Source organism: Phalacrocorax aristotelis, chromosome 3 (assembly GCF_949628215.1).
Source record: "Phalacrocorax aristotelis chromosome 3, bGulAri2.1, whole genome shotgun sequence".
In the NCBI taxonomy this organism is placed as follows: domain Eukaryota; kingdom Metazoa; phylum Chordata; class Aves; order Suliformes; family Phalacrocoracidae; genus Phalacrocorax; species Phalacrocorax aristotelis.
In genome coordinates this window covers 89,997,842-90,022,464 of record NC_134278.1, presented here as the reverse complement: position 1 = coordinate 90,022,464, position 24,623 = coordinate 89,997,842, and the positions used below count along the sequence as shown (strand labels likewise).

The window sequence follows — 24,623 nt, the reverse complement described above, 5'->3', positions numbered from 1 at the left end:
CGAGGGTAGCTGGGATGTATTTTGCATGAGAGCTAGCGTCAGGTCAAACTCTGCTCAAGAGATCTGAGAGTAGTTTGAGAATGCCTCGTTAAAAGGAAAGCAACACCTCCTGCCTCCTCACCACGGAATAAGGAGCCCAGCAGGCTCCTTCACCTCCAGTCTCAGTGGTGCCAGAAGCCGAGTTACTGGTGTCACACGAGGGTGATGACTGGAAGAACTGGTTCCTGTCACCTCTGCTCCTTTTTTGTACCACTGAGCCTCCCTCACACCCAGTTGCGCTACGGGCGGGAGCTCGTGTGCGGGGCGGGCTGGGGGCGAGCAGCGGCTGCCTGCGCCCCTGGGGACCTCACTGATGGCGAGCCCTAGGGGAGGCACCTGGCTATGGTATCAACGGACGCGGGGCCCGAGCAGCAGACGTAACTAGCTTCCCCAGCGGAAACCACCCGGGAAAGGAGTGGCCCCCGCGGGACGCGGCGAGGAGGAGCCTTGGCTCACGCTGCTGCCTCTCCTCCCGCCGTACCCGTAACGCGGTTCCACGCCCCAGTGCGCAGGCGCGCCCGGTCGGCCGCTGCTCTCGCGAGACCTATCTGCGCCTGGGGAGTGGAATTGTCCCGCCCCGCTCTGCGTTGCCAAGCGACCTGAGCCCCGCCCCCTCGTGCGGCTGCCGGGGCGCGTCGCGCAGCCGCAGCGGCGCCTCCCTCTATATAAGGGTCGGGCGCGGGGCTCGGCCTGTAGCCGAGAAGATGTCGCGCTACGGGCGTTACGGTAGGGGGAATAGCGAGCCGGGGCGGCGTGGGCCGGTTTGGGGTGGTATGGGCTGCCGTTGGGGGCGGTGGCAGCGGCGGCGTTGTTCGCGCCGCGCTGAGGGGGGGAGGAAGCGGTCGTTGCTTCGGGTGGCCGGTGGTGAGACAAGATGGCGCCGGGGAGGGCGATGCTGGGGGTCGGCGGCCGCCATCGGGCCCCTGGGGTGGCGAGCCCGGCGAAGAGCGGACCCCTGAGAAGGTGGGGGGAGGGAGCGCGCGGCCCGGGCGGGAGCGTACCAAAATGGAGGCGGTGTCAAAGATGGCGACGCCTGGTGGGGGAGGGGCGGTGGCCGCGCGCGCGGCCTCGTGCCGGGGCGCGCCTGCGTGCGGCGGGAGCTTTGCGGGACCATACACCGGCCCTGAGATGGCGTCCCTCTCGGCAGAGACCAAGGTGTACGTGGGGAACCTGGGCACGGGCGCGGGCAAAGGCGAGCTGGAGAGAGCCTTCAGCTACTACGGGCCCCTGAGAACCGTGTGGATCGCGAGAAACCCACCGGGGTTTGCCTTCGTGGAGTTTGAAGACCCGAGGGATGCTGAAGATGCTGTGCTCGGCCTAGATGGGAAGTACGTATGCTTAAAACCTCCTTGACTGCTCTTGGCCGCAGTTCTGATCTCCTCAGGCTGCACCGATCATTGGTATCTGTTCTGTGTGTAATAAACACGGGGGGAAAAGATATTCCTGTGATTAATACGTGCTGTGTCTTGCAGGATAATATGCGGCTCTAGGGTTAGAGTGGAAGTGTCAACAGGGATGCCTCGTCGCTCCCGTTATGACAGGCCTCCTGCACGGCGCCCCTTTGACCCTAACGACAGATGCTATGAGTGTGGTGAGAAAGGCCACTATGCTTATGATTGTCACCGCTATAGTCGCCGAAGGAGGAGCAGGTATGTGTGGGGCCAGAGCGTCGGAGTTGCTTCGCCAGTTCACTTTTGTGTAGCTCTTGTTAGCAAAGAACAGAATGTTACGCCAGTTTTAACTCTTAATGTTGTAAGTCAACAGGTGTATATCACAATTTTTTTTGCTAATACATACAAACTGTTAATATCTTAATAATCAACCTGGTCAAAACCTTTCAGGTTTCTTCGTTTGAGTCAGTCGCCTTGATTCAGAATGTCACGAGCCTTAAGATTTCATGCTGAGGCGCCTTGCAAATCCGACACTTAAGATCCTCCTAGACCTTGAGGTGATCAGCATAAGAGGCCAGATCCCCTCGAGCCATCTACACGTAGCTTCACCTTATTCTTTAAGGGCAGAAAATTTGAGACGGTGATCGCCGTAACAGTAAATTTGGCTTTCAATTGGGGCCCCCCTCCGGTTTAGAAAGAGGAACATCAGATTGACCACATTCCCACCTAGAAAAATCTTCTTGCGTCAATCAAGCCTCACCCTGGCTCATTGGGCTGTCAGTTTGATCGTCGTTAGATTGAAGAGAACACCTAGATGCAGCGATCGGCTATAGATACTTCTAGATCGTCTAGATCTGCTAGACCTTGGGCCAAAGAGGGTCGACCTGCAAACTTGCAAGGTTTATTTTAAATACACATTACAGTGTTTTCTATTCTAATGTAATTCTGCAATGTAATTCAGCTTTTAACATTTTTCTAGGTAGTAAAATGCTCAAGACAAGTAGGCCCAGAGATTTTTCCAACTGACAGATGCTAGTGGTGTGTTTTTGTTGGTTTGGTTTTGTTTTGTTTTTTTTTTCTTTTTAGTTGTCTGAAATCAGTTTTGACTTCAGCAGGGCCTCATGTGCACTGATGGCTGCAGCTGTTTCCTGATACCTGTTTTCTCTAACCTAAAACCAGGTCCCGGTCTAGATCCCGGTCCAGGTCCCGAGGAAGAAGGTATTCTCGGTCACGCAGTCGGAGTCGTGGTAGGAGGTAGGGTTCTGGCTGTTGTGTTTTCATTCCTTTTCTTAGTCCTCCCTCTGCCCCACCCCTTTCCTTAGTCCTTGTGAAAAGTAACTTGTGGAATTTTTTTTTTCTATTATTTTTTTTTATTTTATTTTGTAGATCAAGATCAGCTTCCTACCGCAGGTCCAGGTCAATCTCTCCTCGTAGGTATAGATCATTTTCACCCCGCAGATCTCGGTCTGGTTCTTTAAGGAGATCAAGGTATGTGTTTTCTCTTAAGCCCGCAACATTGTTGAAGGAAATGTGAGTGTTTGAGTTAACATTAAGTTTATATTTTGCAGTCCGTGTTTTTGCAGTAACCTTCATGGTTCTGCATTCCTGAGAGCTAATCTGAATGCTTTATCTGAAGTTAAAAACATAAGCGTATTATTTTGGAACTGCTGCGTCTGAGCTGTTTTTATACAGTACCAAAGTTACAGCCTTGATGTATGGTCAAGCTTTCTTATTTCAGCTTCAAGGATACAGGGAGTAATTATGTTTACTCAGCTAGGGCAGTGGGATTTGTAGTACTGGCCAAATCTAATACTAGAAGCTGCCTCTGCAAAAACAATAGTTCCAGGAAAATTCTCTGTATCATAAAAGTCAAAGAATACTATTTCAGCTATATGAATTATGTAATAGTAGTGCTTTCACTGATTGGTTGGGGTTTTTTTCTTTTTCCTTTTTTTTTTTTTTTTTTTTTAAGATCTAGGTCCAGATCACGCTCGAGGTCGCGATCTGTTGTATGGCCTCGAAGCAGGTAAGATACTTGTTTTAATTCAAACCCATGATAATTTGGGGTTTTTTTTTTTGGTGGTGTGGGATTTGTTTCGTTTTTCTTGTTTGTTTTGTTGGTTGTTATTTTTGTCTTCTGTGGGAGTTTGGCTGGAAGGGGTTAGAAGGTTGCGCAGCATAGCAGTATTCACACTTAATAATTTATGCCTTTTTACAGACTAAAGTAGTGGTTGATTTCTTGTACTAAACATGATTTTCTTTTGGTCTGTGGCTACTATATGTAGTCAATGCATAGTCAAACAAAGCATATGTATGATTTCAGGTCTGTGGAGAGATGTTTTGGAAACTAGTTAATGCCTAGGTGTGTAGATAATGCTTGACCTTGTGTCCTGCAGAAAATGGTGCTTACGTTTTTCTTGGCATGCTTTTTTGTAAATCCCAAATGCTGGTGGGGTGGGAAGCAATGAGAAGGTTCCCACTATTGACTGAACTTGTGCTTATAGCTTTTCAGCTTTGTCAGTTCCTGTTCTGAGAGTTAGATCAGGCTAAATTGCTGTAGTGCTAAGAACTAAACTACGTGAGGTAGGATGCTTGACTTCAGAGGTTTGGAGGGCTGAATGAGCAGGGCTGTGAGTCCTGGTGCCACAGGTAGTGTTTTGAAGGACTTCTCTGACATGGAGCCCATGTTTTGTAGATCTGGATGTTTTCCATGCTGAAATGGAAGTCAAAGAAAGTGGGTGTAGAGTAAATGCTCCTGCATTATTTTCCTCTGCCCTTTGTGATAAGTGTTAGTTGGAAGAAGGGTGAAATAGTAGGATAAAAACATGATGGCCTTGAGAGCTGATAAGTTGGACGAAGTTGCCTTTTTGCATTAGAGCGGGGGAAGAGAAATGTTTAGGTGTCTGCCTACAACTTCAGGACTTGCACATCGAGCCTTTAAGGGGATGATTATTATTATTAGAGCTGTCCTGACTTATTACTCACACAGGCCTGTAATGCAGGAGATGACTAGCCAGGCTCAGATTGCATGCTGCTGCTGTGGAAGAGCCTGGGTACTGCTGATGTTGCTTGGTGACTTGTAGTTCTGGGACAGTCATGTTTCTGCATCAAAGACTTCATACTCTTATTGAAATTTCTGAGTAGTGCTGGCTTTGCATAGGTCTGCAACTGCAGTGGTGGGAAGTGGTAGTTCAGGACTGGAGTTATGGAAGCATTGTGAAAATGCCAGCCAGTGCTGGTCCTCTGCTAGTACAGCAAAACACTACTGTGTAACCAGTGCTGCTTCTAGAGCTTTTGATCTGTGGTCCTGCTTTGTTGCTGTGCCTTTCGGAAGGAGGATTTGCCAGCAGTTCTCATAGTAAGATGATGCTCTTGTATTCCTTACCAAGTCATGCTCGTGCTACAAAATACAAGTTCTGGGTAGTTCTGAGCAACTCCATCCTGTGTAACTGTGATACTGGTTATAGTGTAGGAACTGTGACAGAGGATGGCTCAGTAGAGTGACCAGGAAGGTTTCAAAGCAGTGGCACAAAGCTTTGTTTAACCTACACCAACAGTGCCCACGTAGTATTTCTATAAGTTAATAGGCCAGGTAAAGGTGAATCTTGATTACCCTTTAAAAACACTTCTGAGCAGAAATAGAATAAAAGTTTCTTACTTTTTTGGCCAAGCCTATTAAACAACTGACACTGGGCTTTCTGATGTTCAGTAATACCACATGCCTGAATTCTGATGCTCTAGGAGGACAAGTGTTTTCTAAGTAACAGCAAATACTTGAGTTGGTAAAGTAACATGATAAATGTGGGAGGAAATTCTCACTGTTTGAGTAGATTTTTATTCATAAGATGAACTGGGAATATTTTACAAATTAGTAGCCAGATACTGAAAACTGAAATGCTGCTTTCATTGGGATAACTGAGGAAAAGCTATATTATACTTGAATGAAAGTGGCACTGTGAACTTGATCTGAAGAATGCATCTGCTCTCCTGCACACATGCTTACCTGCGGCTGATTCCAGGCTCTTTAATGTGCTATTGAAAGATTTTCTAAGATGACACTTGAAACTATTCTTACCTTTATGGGTGGGATACTTGCAGGCAGGAAGGAGGTCTGGGAGCCTGGTACAAGGTCTTCTGTTTTGTGAAGGTGGTAGCTGAAGCTTTGCTGGGGAGCTTCTTGTGCTTGTACTCTTGTCTTCTGATAATGGGCTCTCTGGAGTAAGAGCTAAAGGATTCTGCTGAAATGCCACGAGAAAAGCCTGAAGCACCAGAGCCGCTGCCTCTGGTTTGTGATGCTATGTGGTATGAATTTGCTGTTGCTGGTTTAACTAACTTCCATTGTATGTGCATGCCACTGGCTGCTTTGCTGAGCTTTATTTTTCTCCTGTCGTAGGTCTGGGTCCCATGGTAGATCTAAATCTGGCTTACCTGCTAAAAGGTGAGCGTATAAATAAAAGTAGCGTTTGGGGGTTTCTTGGTGGTTTTGTTTGTTTGGGTTTGGTGGTGTGTTTTTGGTCATGATTCAAAATCTCTGCTTGGACCAGTATTTCAGTTGCATGTGGAAGAGGGTTTTTTTGGGGGGTGTTTTTGTGTTTGGGTTCTTTAATAGTTGATTTTAAAATATTTTTCATACATAATTTTTTTTTAATAGCTGATTTTTGTGAGACAGTAGGCAACTCTTCCAGAAGGACTGTGGATACAGGCTTTTGTTCAACCCATGGTTGTGGCAAAAAATATTTTTGACAGGATTTGGGGCATATCTTTCCCTACTTTTGTTCTTACCTGTGTATAGTTCTCAGTCTTTCTGACTCTCCTCTACTTGGTTCACTGCTCCTGCTTTGCAGGATTACTGTGATCATTTTATATCTGCTTTGAAGCTGTGTGTTGCTCTTTTCCTGAGGGCTCCGGCTTTGAGCATTTTTCCTTCTCAACTGCAGCTTCTTGCTTAAAGTAACTGGGTATACTTGCTATCAGCAGCATTAAGGGTGGTGTCTTTTAATGTATTCAACAACCTCAAACTGTTCTTACTGTTTTTAAATGGTCAAAAGTGGTTACCGAGTGTGTACAAGTCTACTACATTGATCTGTTTTGTGGCTTTTTTAACAGTCGCTCAAAGTCCAGATCACCCTCTCCAAAGAGAAGGTAGGAATATCTTAACACTGGAATGTGCCATACAGTTACACAGAACTAGTGTCTGGAGTGGTTGCTATAGAAGTTAACTTGTGCAAGGATAAAAGCCTAAAGTTTTTTACTTGTCTTAATTTGTGAACTATGAAAAGACGAAGTGTTACAGGCACTTCCTACCATTGGCAGTCAGAACTTCATGGTAACTCTTAAGGTAACCTACTTTAATTTTAAAGGACAACAGAAAATGCGGGCAAATGAGAATCAACTATCCCCAAGCTCGTAAGGAATTTAGATTCTGGGGAATAAGTGAGTAATTTATGCTATGGAGCAAACCATGAATACGTGGTAGGATTAAATTCCTGCTGGTGGCTCCTCACAGCTGGCTCTCACTCAGTTCTACAGCTGCCAAGTTTCGCTATGCACTGTGAAGTCAGAAGTAAAGTTTCCTATGTAACCAGAGAAGTATGTGCTGGAATTTACATGGTCTGAGATAGTGTCTTATAGCTAGCCCTAAACTGGAACCATGTAGGTTATGGCAGAGCAAGAATTCCTCTGTGCAGCTGGAGGGCAGGCTCAGGTGCTTTCTGAGCAGGCTGGATGTCTCACCTAGCTGTCACAGCTGATGTCTCTTATTTTGCCTGCCCTTTTCAAGCTTAAAGCAGTTGTTATTTATAAAGGTATAAAATATAACACTTTTCTCATTATTCATGAACTGTAAATGAAAACAGTGTGGGGAGGGGCATTATGGGGGGGGGAGGTCTCCGGAGCAGAGGAAACCTGGGGTAGCATGCGTGGTTTCTGTTGGGTTTGCTGTAGGAGTTGCTCTTAATCTTTTTCTTTCCCTTTCAGTCACTCACCATCAGGAAGCCCTTGAAGGAGTGCAAGTCCTGAAAGAATGGATTCAAATTTGAAAAGTTAAAGAAGAAAATTTATTTTGTTTACATTATTATAAGGGATTTTGTGGTGTCTTTATAAATGTAAGGGCTTAGTCCTAGAAGGCTGTTTCTATTGACTAACAATTGGCATGAATCTGGATCTTTTAAAAGTCTTATTCGTAGACTAATGCAAAACTCTTCTGTTGTGTTAACGTTCTGTGATCTGAAAATGTTGGGCTTTTTTTATTGGCGCATTGAAATAAACTGTGCATTTCTAACTAAGAAATATTTTGTGATAACCCTGCTGTTTCCGTTAATACTTGGGTAGCTGAAGCAGGTCATGTGCTGCTGCGGTGGAAGGCAGGAGGCAGGCTGCTACAGGCGCTTGTGAATTGAGCATAGTGCGGCAGCCAGTCAGTGGCTGTCCTGCGCATGTGTGCCTGTTGGAGGACTTCATTCCTGCAGAGCACCGGCGAGAGTGAAGAGTTACTGGTACCAGCTGTTGTTTTTACTGTTTGGTCTTGAATGTTGTGATCTGTACATTGTGTTTTTATTTGCACCTCCTCAAAGGTCAGTGAAGCTGAAAACCTGCTTGGAGGTGCATGTATGCTTGATGATTTGACTTACAAAAATGTCTCCAAAGGGCGTTAACAGGTGGAAAAAGCAAGGAATGTGCAAGTGCTGGTCTACTGTCCTGTTGATTAAAGGACCAGTGAACTTCTCACCTGAAGGTATTTGGAATACTTCTGGAATGTAAACTATTGAAGTAAATATTTTTAGAAATCTTGTTTTATGTCCTGCTTGTCCAAATAGTATTACTTCTTTGTGATACTTCTGATAAAGTGGCAGTTCTGGTGCAGAAGATAATATATTTAGATATTCTCTTTAGGAAATTGAGGCTTTTCTTACAGACTGAAGGTCACAAGCAGAACCTGCAGGTCATGTTTAAGTAGCAGTACACGTGGGGAATCAAGAGCTCAAGTTACATCTATCTGACCTGATCTGCCTGGTCACATCTTTTCCTTTGGTGGTAAAGTGTAAGCGAGGGACTTGCTGCTGTCCTGATTGGGAGAACTTGGGGGAAACTGGGCTGTAGCCGCCTGTATACGGATGGTCCCCATCTCACCACATGGGGGTTGCTGACGGATTTAATGTAAGTGTGATAAACTAGTACAAGTTACTTGCCAGTTTGATGTGTCTCTGCAGCTGATAATGGCTATTATCAGACTACTATGGAAATCAGATTGCCAGATGATCTTGACCTAAAGCCTGCCTTATAGTACGTTCTGGCCTATATTGCTGTGTCTTACAGGCCAGGGAGGAACTAATTCTCTTGGGCCTTCTAATGTGTCAGCAGTGGGCTGATACTCTACTGGTAAGGCAGAGCACTGCAGCCATGCAAGGGTACCTAGCCCCGGGTTTTCAGATGAACTATGGTCACTGTTGCTTTACAAGGTGTCCAGGTAGTCAAAGAACAATAATGAGCCCCTATATGTGACTTCACAAGGACTGTTCCTGTGTACTACAGCATGTTTGTCTTGTCCCTCCTCTCTCTTCCCTGTGTTTGTATGTTTTAGTGCCTTGGTGCTTAGTAGGATATGTGACTTTCCTTACTGATGATGCTGCAATTAACATTTTGTTATAGTCCATTATAAGCTGCAGAAGAAGGAGGTGGAAGTAACAGCATTAAATTAGGATGACCTAAAAGCCATTGCTAAACAGTGGTGGGGTGGTATTTAATGGGGTCCCTTCCCTCTGCCCCACTGCAGTTTTACAGCATAAATGGTCAAGTTACCCCATGCAACAGTGCTTTTTAGGGGGGGTGGTAGCTTTTTCTCACTTTTCTCACTCCCCTCTGTACTGCTGAAGCAAGCTGACTCCACAATAAACCTGTAGACTAAAACTCTTGTGCTACCTTTCTTTTCCAGCCTTTTCACTCAATAGAGTATTACAAGAAAGGGGGGGGAGGTGGGATGGCAGCTGTGTGCTTAGAGGCAGGGGAAGGGGGGCTGGAAGGAGGGATATGATGGGTAAGCTTTGGTCAGCTCCCATGGAGGAGACTAGAGGAGGAATCACTCTTCAGCAGCTGCTGGAGGTGGCTCTTCTCATGCTTTACAGGCAGGTCTATGGTCATTAGTAGTAGCACTGGCACTGTATTTGGTGCTTGTCATCTGTATCTTATGTGCTGTCTCAGAGGCAGGGCCAGCTCTACTGTGGAGGGCTTGCAGTGTGCAAGACTAGGCTCCAGCTCTGCTGCAGCTGTTCACCTGGGGCTGTGTTTCAGCCATTTTTGTAGTATTTTATACCTTTACTGTTGAGGGGAAATGGAGCTGTTGTGGGGCCTGGCACTGGTTTCAGGGGCTGAACATAGCTGCTGAAGGATGCAAGTAATAAAGACCAATAAATTGAAGCCAGGTTAGGGCATGTGCAGTTCAGGGAAGGGGGCCTGGTTTGGCAGTGGATGGGCACTATGCAATAGAAACCTTCCTACCGTGGCAGCTGACATTGCAGCCCAGGCAATGAGACATGAGGGATGTACCCGCTGTCATCTTGTAACTATTGATTTGGGCTTTGCTCCCTTCCCAGACTTGCCCATTCTGCCACCAAGGCAAGCCACTGGGATCTTTCACAAGTCCTCCCTCCAGCATGGTGGATGCTGCTAATTATCACCTGCTACATCATTGGCTGTCCTTGCCCTCATCTTCACTTTGACAGTGCCGGTGCAACTTAGCATGGCATGTGAGGGAAGAGTCACAGCGACATTGCCTGAGCAGTAGTTTCCATCCAAACCACAGCACTCGGTGATGGTTGAGATGTTATTTATTCAAGGGGGTGCCACTTTGAAAGCGTATGGAAGCCTGAGGTGTAAAAAAAAAAGAAGGGAAGCTTCCCTTTTTACACCCCAGCCAACCTGAACAAAAACAGTATTTGCTTTCCCTTACTGGCATGACTAGCAGGCACATGCAGAAGCAATGCCATATCTAACATTCCAGCTTGACACAGAGCTAATGGCTGACAACACGTGCCCTGCCCCAATATGTCTAGGCTGTCACAGGTCTTCATTAAACCTGGGGGAACCTCACACCAAAACAAAAAAGAAACCCCAACCCCCAAGTGTCCAGGTGTGCAGTTACAAGAGTGTGGTGCTACTATTGGCCAACATTAAGCGATGGCAACAGTTTAGCCTTCTGCAGTTCACCATAACTGCAGAGGCCATTCTAGTGCCTGTCCTCTGCCTCATGCAAGGGTGTAGTGCTGTGAAACTGACTCTGGTGTGATTTGTTTTGGGGGCGGTTGGTGGTTTTTCTTCCTTTTTTCAAATTGAACTAGTCTTCAAATGATGTGCCTCCCTCTGCTTATGAGTTCTCAGCCTGTTATTTCTAGGCGGGGCTGGTGGTAGAGTCAGTTTTTAAACCTGGTTTTACTATTCTAGATGATATCAAAGTTATTTTCACTTAAGGCACTTACTATTATACTAGCAAGTGCTAGTATATGAAGCAGCTCAGCTGTGGCAATGCTTAGCACTGCAATTAAGCAATGTTGAAGGGGAAAGTAACAGTTCATTATTACTGCGCCATTTTACCACACTTCTGTAGCAGTCCGCACCCCAGAGCAGGACTTTGGCTAAGAGTTTCCAAAAGTGGGGCTTCCTTCCAGCTGTACAGGGTGGCAGGATGACTACCACCTACCAGTGAGCAACACCATCCACCCAAGGATCACCTTTAATGCCCTGCATCAGTCCATCTCATCTGGTTTACTTTTTCACAGCCCAAGGCTGTGCAAGCATGACTTTTGGGGAAGCACGCACATGCTCCTGCAGTTTTACACTGTAACCAGCACAGGCTGCACTGAGCCAACACATTGCTCCAACTGATCAGTACAGCCTCGTTGCCAGAGGACACTCAACTCCATTTCAGAAGCCCCTGACATGAATCAAAAGGAGCTCACCTTCTAAAGGGCCTTGGGTTGAACCATAAGCAAACTGATCCCTGGTCAGCCAAGTCTGACTATCTCAGTAAAGTCTTGGCCAAAATGCAGAAGTGAGTTTAAACCAATTTGGGAGCAGCTTATGATGTCACATGCTGCCTCCACACACTACTAATACAAGAAGCAGCTAGGTGGCAGGTATTTCTGTGACCAGAAAACACTGGGCCAGTGTACAGCCTCATGTAAAAACACTTTGTTTCTTGGCGTTTCTGTTCTTCCCGGGAGATTTGTCATTTTCCCATTTCCCAGAGTGTACTGTAAGCCACCTTACTTTCAACAAGCAAGTGCTCTGCAAACAAAGGGAAGAAAACAAAAAACCAAAACCAAAACAAAAATCACCCAAACCACCCCCAAAAAAAACCCAAACACCAACCCAGAATCTGTCAATAGTACAGTTGCCATCTTGGTCTTCCAGAGGGCAGTGCCATGTTTTGGGACACCAAATACACAAAACACTGATGTTACTTGCTCTGTTCTCAGACAGTAGCAAACAGTCTTTATAGAAAGCTGTTCTCAAGTTACTGGGTGGTCACAAGCTTTACAATCATCCCAATGATCCGAGAGCCACGGGGGCACATGCATAAATCCATGCTGGGATTCTTGATTTTGTCCTGCAGCAGCTGGTCCAGTTCACAGCGCAGCTCCTTCACCAGCTCAGCGACCTAACACATATGGTAAAACACAGAGGTGAGCATAATGCATCTCCGGCATTCTAAACCCAAGCACAGCTCGGCAGTGCTCCCAGGATTATCTCCTTTTCCCTACCTGGTGAGAGGCGGCCACAAACCGTATCCATCCATCATCAAGAGAGATGACAAATTCTCCCTTCTGCAACTGCATGTGAACCTGCCCACCTCCAAGCAGGACCAGCGGGTACACTGACACCATACTGCAGTCTCGAATGAACACACGGCTGGTCTTGATTTTCTCGTGATACACCAGGTAGGGGCTCTCAAAGTGCCTCGTCTGGAACATGTACACAACCACTTCATTAAATCATAGAATCATTAAGGCTGGAAAAGACCGAGGATCATCAGGTCCAACCGTCAAACCAACACTACCATGTCTCCTAAACCATGCCCTGAAGTGCCATGTCTACACATTTTTTTGAACACCTCCAGGGATGGTGACTCCACCACCTCTCTGGGCAGCCTGTTCCAGTGCCTGACCACTCTTTCAGCAAAGAAATTTTTCCTAATAGCCAATCTAAACCTCCCCTAAAGTGCTGCATCTTTTCCTACCTGTTCAGACAAACACAGGTCCACCTGCCTCTGCCACACAGGCCTCCCCTGTCTCTTCTATGGCTGCAAAGAAGAACAGCAAATGTGCCTAAAATGCACCTGCATGGCTAACAGACCCTCTTGACCCGTAAAAGCTGTCAGTAACTTCGCCAGTTATCCCTTGGTCCTTCCTGCTCTGCAGCGAGAAATCAGCTAATTCATGAACATTGCCTCAAGGCCTTAAAAAGTTCTCCATTTCATGCTAAGGACTTTTTCATGTGCATATTGTTATGCTATTTCAAAGCAAAAGTAACGAACAGTTCAGAGTTTTTACAACCCAAATATGTGATTATTGATTAAAAAAAGCACACTTTTTTAAAGCAAGTAATTTATATCTTGGAAAAACAGTGACTCAAATATGGAGACAGACTTCATGAGACAAATACTACCATGTATCATGGCAGAGAGAGAAGAGCTCTTATCTAAGTATTAGCTATTAAGCTGGAAAGGAAATTAACTTCAGAGTTTGAGGACCCACAAAGAAACAAGCCAGAGTCTATCCCTGAATTATTTACCAATGAATAGTATTTCAGCTGAAGAGACAAAGCCTGGGGAGGGGTGGTGGGGAAAAGTCACCTACATGTATGAAGGAGTGTGCTGGTTTTGGCTGAGAAGGGGTTAATTCTACTCACTGTGGGGGGTCGGCTACCTTTCCAGCTTCCCGCGCTCTGCCGTGTGGCGGCTGCGGCGCGTGCGGTTTGTTTCGGCGGTTCGTTCCCCCTCTCCCCTCCCTTCCCCCCTCCCCCGGGGCTTTGCGCCTCTCGTTGTTCTCCTTTACATTGCATTTCTACTGTTGTTTCTTTTAATTTTAATTATTAAACTGTTCTTATCCCAACCCACGAGCGTTACCCTTCTGATTCTCTCCCCCATCTACCGGTGGGGGAGTGAGCGAGCGACTGTGTGGGGCTGAGCTGCCGCTAAACCACAACAGTCATTTTTGGCGCCCAACGTGGGGCTCAAGGGTTGGAGATAACAACAGCTGCTGGTCACAGCACCATGTTGTCCTTTTTGCAGTTGGTGTTAAAAATCGGTGTTGGTTTGTTGCGTCTGCTGTGTTATGCTGTGATTAGTAATGTTTTGCCTACAAGATTTGTTATACAAACACTCGTTTTCAGCTTTATCTGGTATTTGGGGTTTTTGCTGAAACCGTTACTGTACTTCGGATACCACCTTGTTGAGGCAATTAGCAATTATACCTCCTCCTCTGAGAGATTTTATAGGGAGGAAATACAGAATAATACCTTTGCAACTTTGTTCTATGATGTCTGTGCCTTTGTTACAACAACGTTTTTGTATCTTGAACATCCTTGGGTGGTTAAGGTGCACTTATTGTTAGTTTTTGGGCATGTGGTTTTGGTTTTGACTAAGCAACTTAAGAATATCACCCAGAAATCTGCCCCGAGGCTTGATAGTTACGAGTGGCAGGGCATGTGGGATAGCATGGGCAAATACCTAGGGCAGTCAGCACCCCCAGTGTTTTGGAGTTACACCCCCGAACAAGTGCAGAATCCTAAAAAACTAGTAGAATATTTGGAGAAAGTATGTTGTTACGCTGGGAACTCCAGAGAGACACAGATAACTGCAACATGCTGGGGTCTGGCCCATGCATACGGAGCCCTGCTCAACAGTATTCAGTGCCCCCAGGGGGAAGAGAATGTCTCTGGATTGAAGTGCAAAGTGACTGGCACTGTAGACAATCCAGCCCTGACAACAGGCACTGCAGCCACTCAAACCCCCACAACAAGTACCGGAGCTAGCTCAGAAAATAAACCCGTACCAGTATCAGTTGCCCCCATACACAAGACGAAATATTGGAAGCGGACATCAACTCGTTTAGAACGGGATGATGAAGAACCAGGGCCATCGCGGGGAGAGGAGGGAGAAGTAATAAATGAAATAGAGACCACCCGATCCCTGTCCTTAAGCGAGCTGCGAGATATGCGAAAAGATTATAGCTGTCGTTCAGGTGAGCACATTGCCACCTGGCTGCTCCGATGCTGGGATAATGGGGCCAGTAGCCTGGAACTAGAGGGAAAAGAAGCCAAACAATTGGGATCCCTTTCTGGGGAAGGGGGCGTTGACAAAGCAATTGGAAAAAAAACCACAAGCCCTCAGCCTCTGGAGGCGACTCCTGTCTGGAGTGAAGGAAAGGTATCCCTTTAAAGAAGATGTTACATATCATCCAGGAAAATGGACAACTATGGAGAAAGGCATCCAGTATCTAAGGGAATTAGCTGTGTTTGAGGTGATTTATGGTGACCTGGATGATCAACGGTCATCCAAAGATCCAGATGAAGCCGAGTGCACATGACCCATGTGGCGGAAGTTTGTACGGAGCGCACCATCTTCGCATGCAAACTCATTGGCAGTGATGTCCTGGAAAGGTGACGAGACACCAACGGTGGCAGAGGTGATAGATAGACTCCGGGATTACGACACAAATATCTCTTCCTCGCTTGTCTCTGCTGTGGAGAAACTATCCCAAGAGGTCCAGCAACTCGAAGATCTGTCCTACTCCCCACCTCGACAGAGCAGTGTCTCAGCTGTTAGGAATAAGCGTTCTTTGGCTCAAAGAAGGGGATACACACCACGGGCCACCCTATGGTTCTACCTGCGTGACCACGGAGAGGACATGATGAGGTGGGATGGCAAGCCTACTTCGACCCTACAGGCACGAGTACATGAACTGCAAGGAAGAACAGTCACTCAGGGAGGCTCTTCCAGGAAAGCTGCTGCTCCAGTTTCCAGCGAGCAAGTCCCCAGACAGAGGAGTAGAAGCGCAGATTTTATTTCTAAGTGTAATAGAGGGACTCCTGATTCACATTTACAGGAAGTGAGTTGTGACTGCCATGATCAGGACTAGAGGGGCCCTGCCTCCAGCCGGGTGGAGGAAAGGGATAACCGGGCTTACTGGACTGTGTGGATCCGATGGCCTGGCACGTCCGACCCACAGGAGTATAAAGCTTTAGTGGACACCGGCGCACAGTGCACCTTAATGCCATCAAACTATATAGGGGCAGAACCCATCAGCATTGCTGGAGTGACAGGGGGATCCCAAGAGCTAACTATTGGAGGCTGAAGTGAGCCTAACTGGCAATGAGTGGCAGAAGCACCCCATTGTGACTGGCCCAGAGGCTCCGTGCATCCTTGGCATAGACTACCTCAGGAGAGGGTATTTCAAGGACCCAAAAGGTTACAAGTGGGCTTTTGGTGTAGCTGCCTTGGAGACGGAGGAAACTGAACAGCTGTCTACCTTGCCCGGTCTCTCAAAGGACCCTTCTGTGGTGGGGTTGCTGAAGGTCAAAGAACAACAGGTGCCAATCGCCACCACAACAGTGCACCGGCGGCAATATCGCACCAACAGAGACTCTCTGATCCCCATCCATAAACTCATTCACCAACTGAGGAGCCAAGGAGTCATCAGTAAGACCCACTCACCCTTTAACAGTCCCATATGGCCAGTCCGGAAGTCTAATGGAGAGTGGAGACTAACAGTAGACTATCGTGGCCTGAATGAAGTCACTCCACTGTTGAGTGCTGCTGTGCCAGACATGCTAGAACTTCAATACGAACTGGAGTCAAAGGCGGCCAAGTGGTATGCCACAATTGATATTGCTAATGCATTCTTCTCAATCCCTCTGGCAGCAGAGTGCAGGCCACAGTTTGCTTTCACATGGAGGGGCGTCCAGTACACCTGGAATCGACTGCCCCAGGGGTGGAAACACAGTCCTACCATTTGCCATGGACTGATTCAGACTGTACTGGAACAGGGGGAAGCTCCAGAACACCTTCAATACATTGATGACATCATTGTGTGGGGCAACACAGCGGAAGAAGTTTTTGAGAAAGGAGAGAAAATAGTCCAAATCCTTCTGAAAGCTGGTTTTGCCATAAAAAAAAGTAAGGTGAAGGGACCTGCACAAGAAATCCAGTTCTTAGGAATCAAATGGCAAGATGGTCGTCGTCAGATTCCAATGGATGTGATCAACAAAATAGCAGCCATGTCTCCACCAACTAGCAAAAAGGAAACACAAGCTTTCTTGGGCGTTGTGGGTTTTTGGAGAATGCATATTCCAAATTACAGTCTGATCGTAAGCCCTCTCTATCAAGTGACCCGGAAAAAGAATGAGTTCAAATGGGGCCCTGAGCAACGACAAGCCTTTGAACAGATTAAACGAGAAATAGTCCATGCAGTAGCTCTTGGGCCAGTCCGGGCAGGACAAGATGTAAAAAATGTGCTCTACACTGCAGCCGGGGAGAATGGCCCTACCTGGAGGCTCTGGCAGAAAGCACCAGGGGAGACCTGGGGTCGACCCCTAGGGTTTTGGAGTCGGGGATACAGAGGGTCCAAAGCCCGCTATACTCCAACTGAAAAAGAGATATTGGCAGCATATGAAGGGGTTTGAGCTGCTTCAGAAGTGGTTGGTACTGAAGCACAGTTGCTCCTGGCACCCCGACTGCCAGTGCTGGGCTGGATGTTCAGAGGAAACATCCCCTCTACACACCATGCAACTGATGCTACGTGGAGTAAATGGGTTGCACTGATCACCCAGCGGGCTCGAGTAGGAAACCCCAGTCGCCCAGGAATCTTGGAAGTGATTATGGACTGGCCAGAAGGCAAAGATTTTGGATTATCACCAGAGGAGGAGGTGACACGTGCTGAACAAGCCCCACTGTATAACAAACTGCCAGAAGATGAGAAGCAATATGCCCTGTTCACTAATGGGTCCTGTCGCCTTGTGGGAAAGCACCGGAGATGGAAGGCTGCTGTATGGAGTCCTACACGACAAGTAGCAGAAACTGCTGAAGGAGAAGGTGAATCGAGCCAGTTTGCAGAGGTAAAGGCCATCCAGCTGGCCTTAGACATCGCTGAACGGGAAAAGTGGCCAGTGCTCTATCTCTATACTGACTCCTGGATGGTGGCAAATGCCTTGTGGGGCTGGCTGCAGCAGTGGAAGCAAAGCAACTGGCAGCGCAGAGGCAAACCCATCTGGGCTGCTACATTGTGGCAAGATACTGCTGCCCGGGTAGAGAAACTAGTTGTAAAGGTACGGCATGTGGATGCTCACGTCCCCAAGAGTCGGGCCACTGGAGAACATCGAAACAACCAGCAGGTAGATCAGGCTGCCAAGATTGAAGTGGCTGAGGTGGATCTGGACTGGCAGCATAAGGGTGAACTATTTCTAGCTCGGTGGGCCCATGACACCTCAGGCCATCAAGGGAGAGATGCAACATACAGGTGGGCTCGTGATCGAGGGGTGGACTTGACCATGGATATTATTGCACAGGTTATCCACGAATGTGACACATGCGCTGCAATCAAGCAAGTGAAGCGGGTAAAGCCTCTGTGGTATGGGAGACGATGGCTGAAATATAAATATGGGGAGGCCTGGCAAATTGACTATATCACACTCCCACAGACCCACCAAGGCAAGTGCCATGTGCTTACAATGGTAGAAACAACGACTGGCTGGCTGGAAACATATCCTGTCCCCCACGCCACCGCCCGGAACACTATCCTGGGTCTTGAGAAACAAGTCCTGTGGCGACATGGCACCCCAGAGAGAATTGAGTCAGACAACGGGACTCATTTCCGAAATAGCCTCATAGACACCTGGGCCAAAGAGCACGGCATTGAGTGGGTGTATCACATCCCCTATCACGCACCAGCCTCTGGGAAAATTGAACGGTACAATGGACTGTTAAAAACTACACTGAGAGCAATGGGGGGGTGGGACATTCAAGCACTGGGATACACGTTTAGCAAAAGCCACGTGGTTAGTCAACACGAGGGGATCTGCCAACCGAGCTGGCCCTGCCCAGTCAGAAATCCTACATACTGTGGAAGGGGATAGAGTCCCTGTAGTGCACACAAAAAGTATGCTGGGCAAAACAGTCTGGGTTCTTCCTGCCTCCGGCAAAGGCAAACCCATTCGTGGGATTGCTTTTGCTCGAGGACCTGGATGCACTTGGTGGGTGATGCGGGAGGATGGAGAAATCCGATGTGTGCCTCAAGGGGATTTGATTTTGGGTGAAAACAGTCAATGAACTGAATGGCACAATGTGAACTGCTATATAATACTGTGTGTCACCTCTGTGTTGTATCAATGATATCAGAGTACGAGCCTCCCAACCCATGGAAGATCAACTATGAAACAAGCCGTGCAGCAGTGATGGAACGATGACTGACTCGGTATGCAGCAACCCAACGCCACACACCATCTCTCCCACCCGGAAAGACTGATACAACAGATGGAGCCCAGAGTCATGGACTGGGTGAACTCAATGGACATTTTAATGGACATTTTACAGGGAAGGTCCATGAACTAAGGGAATGGTGTCTGTGTATTATGTTAAAGGATGGGAAGGGGAGGGGTGGTGGTTGGTACGGTTGTATTGCATCATATGGGACCTGGGCATGGTGTAAATGGTATGGAATAAGGGGTGGAGAATGTGCTGGTTTTGGCTGAGAAGGGGTTAATTCTCCTCACTGTGGGGGTCGGCTACCTTTCCAGCTTCCCTCACTCTGCCGTGTGGGCGGGGGGGGGGGGGGGGGGGGGGGGGAGGGGCAGGGCCATGGTGGGGGCGGCTGACCCCGACTGGCCAATGGCAGGTTCGTTCCATACCATGTGACACCATAACCAATATATTGGGGGGGGGCAGTGGCAGCGCGCAGGCGGCGCGGCGTCGGGTCGGCGGGCGGCAAGCGGCTGCGGCGCGTGCGGTTTGTTTCGGCGGTTCGTTCCCCCTCTCCCCTCCCTTCCCCCCCCCCCCGGGGCTTTGCGCCTCTCGGTGTTCTCCTTTACATTGCATTTCTACTGTTGTTTCTTTTAATTTTAATTATTAAACTGTTCTTATCCCAACCCACGAGCGTTACCCTTCTGATTCTCTCCCCCATCTACCAGTGGGGGAGTGAGCGAGCGACTGTGTGGGGCTGAGCTGCCGCTAAACCACAACAAGGAGCTACATACGTGCATGCAATCTCAGTCAATACAAAGGAGAAGCCAGGGGACCACTCAACTGCAACATTCCTGCATGCAGTTTGGCAGATGCAGCTTAAGAAAACATGAACTGGGGGGGGTTACTACATCTGCTAATTCCAATCCAGCAGCTGGAGTTTAACTGTGTGCCCAAGAGGACACTCCAAATTCAGGAATGCACCATTATTCACAATTCTAATGGGACTGTTCAATCATGAAGAGGTTTTTTCTTAAATATCAATAGGGACCCTCACTGTAACCTCAACTGCTGAAGCAAAGGTGATTTCTTTTATAAACAGAGCATGCTCTGCAGAAAGAGAGAATCCTGACCTGATAATTCACAGATGAAGGGTGAATGTGAACATAACCATCACTTTTGGTAATAAACTTCAGCTCTTCCGCTTTTGGTTGCATTTTGACTGCTCCGGTGCTTGTTTTCTGGTATTTGCCCTCTGGCTTTTTCACCTGTATGGTAAGACAAAAAGTTATAAAAATCTGCTGTACCAGAAAACCTTTTAAACTTATGTTTTAATTTATCAAAACCAGAAATTCTCAAGTAGGAACATGTCAACTCACTAGAGACAGATATTACACTCCAGGTGCTGTATAACCCTGACTGTTCATTTGTAACCTCAGCCTTCTAAAAAGCTGTAATTTAAAGTAGCTTCCTAAGAACATTTGCTGCTTGCTTTTGTGTGACACTAAAATCAGCCTGTAGGAAAGGCAGCAGTCTCAAGTAATACAAACTGAAGCTCAACCACCTGGCTCTAACACTATAACCAGCAAGCTTTGGCAACCTAAGCCAGGCTCAAGGCTGCCACAGTCAGCCCAGGCTGAAAGCAGGCCATGTGGATATCCTAGACAGCAGAAGGTAAAGTGAAAAAGCATTCTTTACCTGGACAACATTGGGATACAGTGCAGCACACAACATAGCTGAGATCAGCTTGATGTTCTCCGCATTCGAATTTGCCTGTGAAATTAATGCAAACATGGGTATTCTACAAGTAAGTCTATAAAGGAAAAGTTCTGCTTCTGGAATAACTGAATACCTGAACCTGGTTTACTTTTATAGGTGCAGTGCTGTGCTTTACAGGGGAGGCCTAGTTACTGCTCCTAAGGTCTCAGACTAGACCCTGCGTTCCCTCCACTATCAATGCTGCAAACTGGCCACTAACTATCTTGATGCTGTTCATGATGAACCTAATTGTTCCCTAATGTCTGGCTACAAAGTGGCTTGCCCCTGAGAGAAAGCAAGCACAAGTTTTGCCAATGCCGTGAGACTCTAACTAACAAAACCTTATCATCTCATCACATAGCCCTAGCAGATCTCTGATTCCAGAAGTACTGCCTTCTGAAGATTATCCACAACGCTGAAATATTTCACTGCCTGCTCTGTAATGTAATTCTGTTCCCGAAATAAGGTTGGCACTAATCCCAACATTCAGGCCAGATCATGAGTTAGACCCATGCCTTTCTACCACTTGCTGACCAATATGTCAAGTCACCAGTGTTTCACTGTCTCAGAAGAGCAGGTTTCAGGTCACTTCCACATCTGGACCTGTTCTTCCTGGTCACATAAGGCCTCATGCAGTCGAGGCTAGTATCAGCATGTACAAGGTACAGGGAAGAAGAAAAGAGCAGGCAGGAGTTGACTGTTGCCAGTGTGAGATTACAAAACCAGGCTGTGGCAAGAAGCCCACCAGTCTCAAGCCCACGTGGCACCCAGGTCAAATGAAAAACTGCAGTATTGTTTTAGAGCACTGAAATGCTGTGAATTACCTCCTCTCCTGTGGCATCCAACACGCCATCGCCTCCTTGGGACCACTTCTTCTCAATATCCCTGGCTCTTAACCCCTCCTTCACAAACCCAATGTCAGAAAGCAGTTCTGTGAATTGCCGTTTCAAGCTGGCAATTTCCTACAAACAGACAAAGGGCTGTGATGGGTGCCACACAGAGCAAGGAAAGTCTTCACCAGTTCCTTATTTTTGTCACTAGGACTCTGCCAGTGTCTCGACCAGTCCCTGGGCAAGGCCACAAAAACTGACTTACCTGAAGAACTCTTCCTGACAGAAAGTTCTCCTTGCAGTAGTTATAGCTTGCCTGAGAGCCCTCTTTGATACTTAGACACCATCCCTAATTGAAAGGATGGGAGGAAACCTTTAATAAAATTTTTCAGTTTGAATTTCAAGCGCATCACGAACATCAGAGAGGCTACTGATTTTAACTCACCTTGTAGGCCTGGAGAAGAGCCAGGTAGTCACTGTTTCCTACTGCAAACTCCAACTTCTTTTTGTTTGCTTCTTCCCTTTTATCCCATGGTGACACCTAGACAGGCAGTAACAGATTAAGCGTGTTCTTCCCCTCACAACTTAGACAAACCATTGCAAGAGCTGCATGGCACATAATCTTTAGTATTTTCACAGCAGTTCACAGGTCAGAATGCAAATTTTCTCCATGGATAACAGAAAATATGAAGCATTCAAAAATGCCTAGTCAACAGCTGAGCACCTAAGTGCCTTGCCCTGTCTAACCACAAGAGTTCCGAAGGTAAACATGTGATTGACCACCTTACAGAAATATTTCATTTTGGGCAGACCTCTCTGCAGCTGCAGAATGCCACCATGAAAAACACCATCTCGCAAATCTTAGCAAGTTAGTGGAGCTGAAGGTTAAATGAGAATGCCTATAATAGAGAAGAGCACAGCAAGACTACAATCCACTTGGGTCTGGGGGAGACAGAGGTAACTCAGAGCATTAAAAAAGCTGAATATAAGTTATTCTATATCAGCCTATAGACACTTAGGGCACTTGAGGTCAAAAGGCTGTAGGAAAGGCCCAATAAGAATATTGAAAACAATATGCAATTGAATAATTACAACAATCTATTCCCAATTCTTTCACAACTGTCCTCAATGCAAACTATTTGCACTACTAACAATAACATTCAAAACTTCAAGAAACGTCAAGGCTATTCATGCAAGTTTGTACATTGTAGAAGATTAACAACATTAAGAGCACCCATAAGTACAGCAGCTGATTCAGCAAGCCAAAGTGAACATGCAAACTGAGATCCAAAACAAACTCTCTATTCACAGCTCAGACATGTCAACTGTGTAATTATCACTGTTTCATAATAATTTTGCTTCTTATATTACCATTAATTTTCAATTTTTACATCAAATTTGGAAAAATTGGACTGGCTGTACTACTTAGTTCAAATTAAAACTAATATCCACTCTGTTTCTACTGTTTGCTCATAATATAAATAACATTCTTGTTGCCGCTGCATGCTTTTGGTCTTCTGCTTATTACTGGACCTTTTTACTGAGCACTGCATTAATATATAAACAATGTAGCCTAAAAAGAAGAATGGAAATAAAACATCTGCAAGTTACAACAGCGCCTTGCTGCTGCATGAAAGCATACTGCTTTTAAAGTGGGATACATGATTAAGAATACTTACAAAAGGCGACTTGAAGGCCAGACTGGCTGCTATAGTTAGTGCAGGATCCAGGCAGCGGAAGATGGTGCCAAACAGCATTAGCTTGCCAATCCTGACATCAACAGGCAGAGAAGCCAAGTGATAACCCAGAGGGGTGAGCTTTTCATCTGGGGTCAATGCTCCCAAGTCTTGTAGTCGCAGCTTTGACGCTCGCAAAGACTCAGTTCTAGGGGGCTCAATTAGTCGTGATAAGACACAGTGAAGACTCTGTGCAGAAAACATCTCCAGAATCTTAATTCTTGAGGGGAAAATAAAATTTAAAAGGAAAAAAAAAAAGCTTATTTCCATACACAGGACAAAAAAGCAAGCTTTTATAAAAACAAAACAAAGAACCCCAGAAAACATGCTTCTAAGAACATGCTCCCTAGAAGAAGACTGTAACATGTATTTCAAGTAAGGAAGCTGTATGAAATAACAGCTGGAGAGCAGCATACCTCATCCAACCTCACATAGTCCGTAAGAACAGGTTCTTATTCTGCACACTAGGGTTTAAAATAAAGCTTTCACTGTAAAAAAAAAAAAACCCAACAAAAAACCAACTTGTGTTGTTTCGTTTCCTTTTTGTACAAAGGGGTGCACAGGGTGCAGAAGGGATAGGAGGGCCTCTTCATTTGGTATCTGCATGATGGTGGTGCTCAGTCCAGGTTGTGGTTTTACTGCGCTATGCTGCACAGAAACACCGCAAGAGAGCTTACAGCGGGAAGGGACAAACATCTACCATGGGTCTGGAGTACGGGAATACAACTGTCTTCTCCCGTGAATAGAGATCTGGGAGATGTATCTTTTCTATTTTCCTAGGATCATACGAGAGCTAAGGAATGTGAAGAAGGACAGAATTGGTGGAGGGTGCCATTAGTGGGGGCTCTGGATGCAGAAGCAATGTGATAGTAAGATCAAAGCAACCAGCCAACAGAGCCTTAGATCTCCAGAGGAGGTTTCTTGGTCTGAAGATGTGAGAAAACACTGAGGAAACTAAACACCTTGGTAATGGCACTCCAGGTGCTCCCTGCAGTGGAAGAAGGACATTCTGCATGCTGGCTTCTTCAGGCAATACAGGCACAACAGCTCACCTTAGACAAAGCTGCTCCAAGGGCACTCTTTGTATTTCTGGTAACTGTTGTTTTATAAGCTGATGGTTATAGTGATGGCTACTGAAAAGATGAAAGCAGACGCCTGAGGCTACACGGCCTGCTCGCCCTTTCCTTTGCAGAGCGCTGGCCTTGGACACAAATGTGTCTTCCAGACTTTCCATTCCTTTGCTTGGGTCGTATCTACAGCAGAGCAAGAAACAGGCTTATATTCACGAGTGCAGAGTGAACAGGCAGGAGGTCAAGCAGGCAGTTGCTGCCGACTTCTGTACGGACACAATTCCCACCCCTGCAGCTGAATTTGAATCTAGGCTGGTTTCCTCCACCTTGCAGCAGCTTTCCACAGATCAAGT

The 24,623-nt window shown here is 46.7% G+C and overlaps 2 protein-coding genes across 9 annotated transcripts in view; one reads left to right on the top strand and one right to left on the bottom strand.

The window, feature by feature from the left end:
• The first annotated feature begins 271 nt into the window (after positions 1-271).
• Positions 272-8,220, top strand: LOC142055051 (serine/arginine-rich splicing factor 7-like). 2 transcript variants are annotated; one of them, XM_075088462.1, is made up of 9 exons: positions 272-765; positions 1,187-1,367; positions 1,512-1,688; positions 2,610-2,684; positions 2,817-2,918; positions 3,403-3,456; positions 5,824-5,868; positions 6,537-6,572; positions 7,407-8,220. In XM_075088462.1, the coding sequence occupies exons 1-9, from the start codon at positions 744-746 to the stop codon at positions 7,429-7,431; spliced, it is 717 nt and encodes a 238-aa protein (XP_074944563.1). In that variant the 5' UTR covers positions 272-743; the 3' UTR covers positions 7,432-8,220. The 2 variants fall into 2 exon arrangements, with proteins under 2 accessions (XP_074944563.1, XP_074944564.1); XM_075088463.1 differs by lacking the exon at positions 5,824-5,868 and having other exon boundaries at positions 419-765.
• Positions 8,221-10,234: 2,014 nt separating this feature from the next.
• Positions 10,235-24,623, bottom strand: part of DHX57 (DExH-box helicase 57) — a 28,029-nt gene continuing 13,640 nt past the window's right edge. For 6 of the 7 annotated variants that reach the window (XM_075088455.1, XM_075088458.1, XM_075088459.1 and 3 more), the window contains 9 exons: positions 24,253-24,453; positions 23,144-23,420; positions 21,910-22,005; positions 21,730-21,813; positions 21,459-21,596; positions 20,575-20,649; positions 20,010-20,144; positions 12,185-12,385; positions 10,235-12,081 (listed from right to left, as the gene is read on the bottom strand). In XM_075088455.1, coding sequence (XP_074944556.1) covers positions 11,938-12,081; positions 12,185-12,385; positions 20,010-20,144; positions 20,575-20,649; positions 21,459-21,596; positions 21,730-21,813; positions 21,910-22,005; positions 23,144-23,420; positions 24,253-24,453 — 1,351 coding nt within the window. In that variant the 3' untranslated portion in view covers positions 10,235-11,937. The remainder of the gene's footprint in view (positions 12,082-12,184; positions 12,386-20,009; positions 20,145-20,574; positions 20,650-21,458; positions 21,597-21,729; positions 21,814-21,909; positions 22,006-23,143; positions 23,421-24,252; positions 24,454-24,623) is intronic. The other variant, XM_075088461.1, reaches the window with a different exon arrangement.

Coding starts and splice junctions, on each gene's coding strand:
- LOC142055051 (XM_075088462.1), top strand. CDS start 744: ATGTCGCGCTACGGGCGTTACG. Junction 2,919..3,402: donor GGTTCTTTAAGGAGATCAAG/GTATGTGTTTTC, acceptor TTTTTTTTTAAG/ATCTAGGTCCAGATCACGCT. Junction 5,869..6,536: donor TCTGGCTTACCTGCTAAAAG/GTGAGCGTATAA, acceptor CTTTTTTAACAG/TCGCTCAAAGTCCAGATCAC.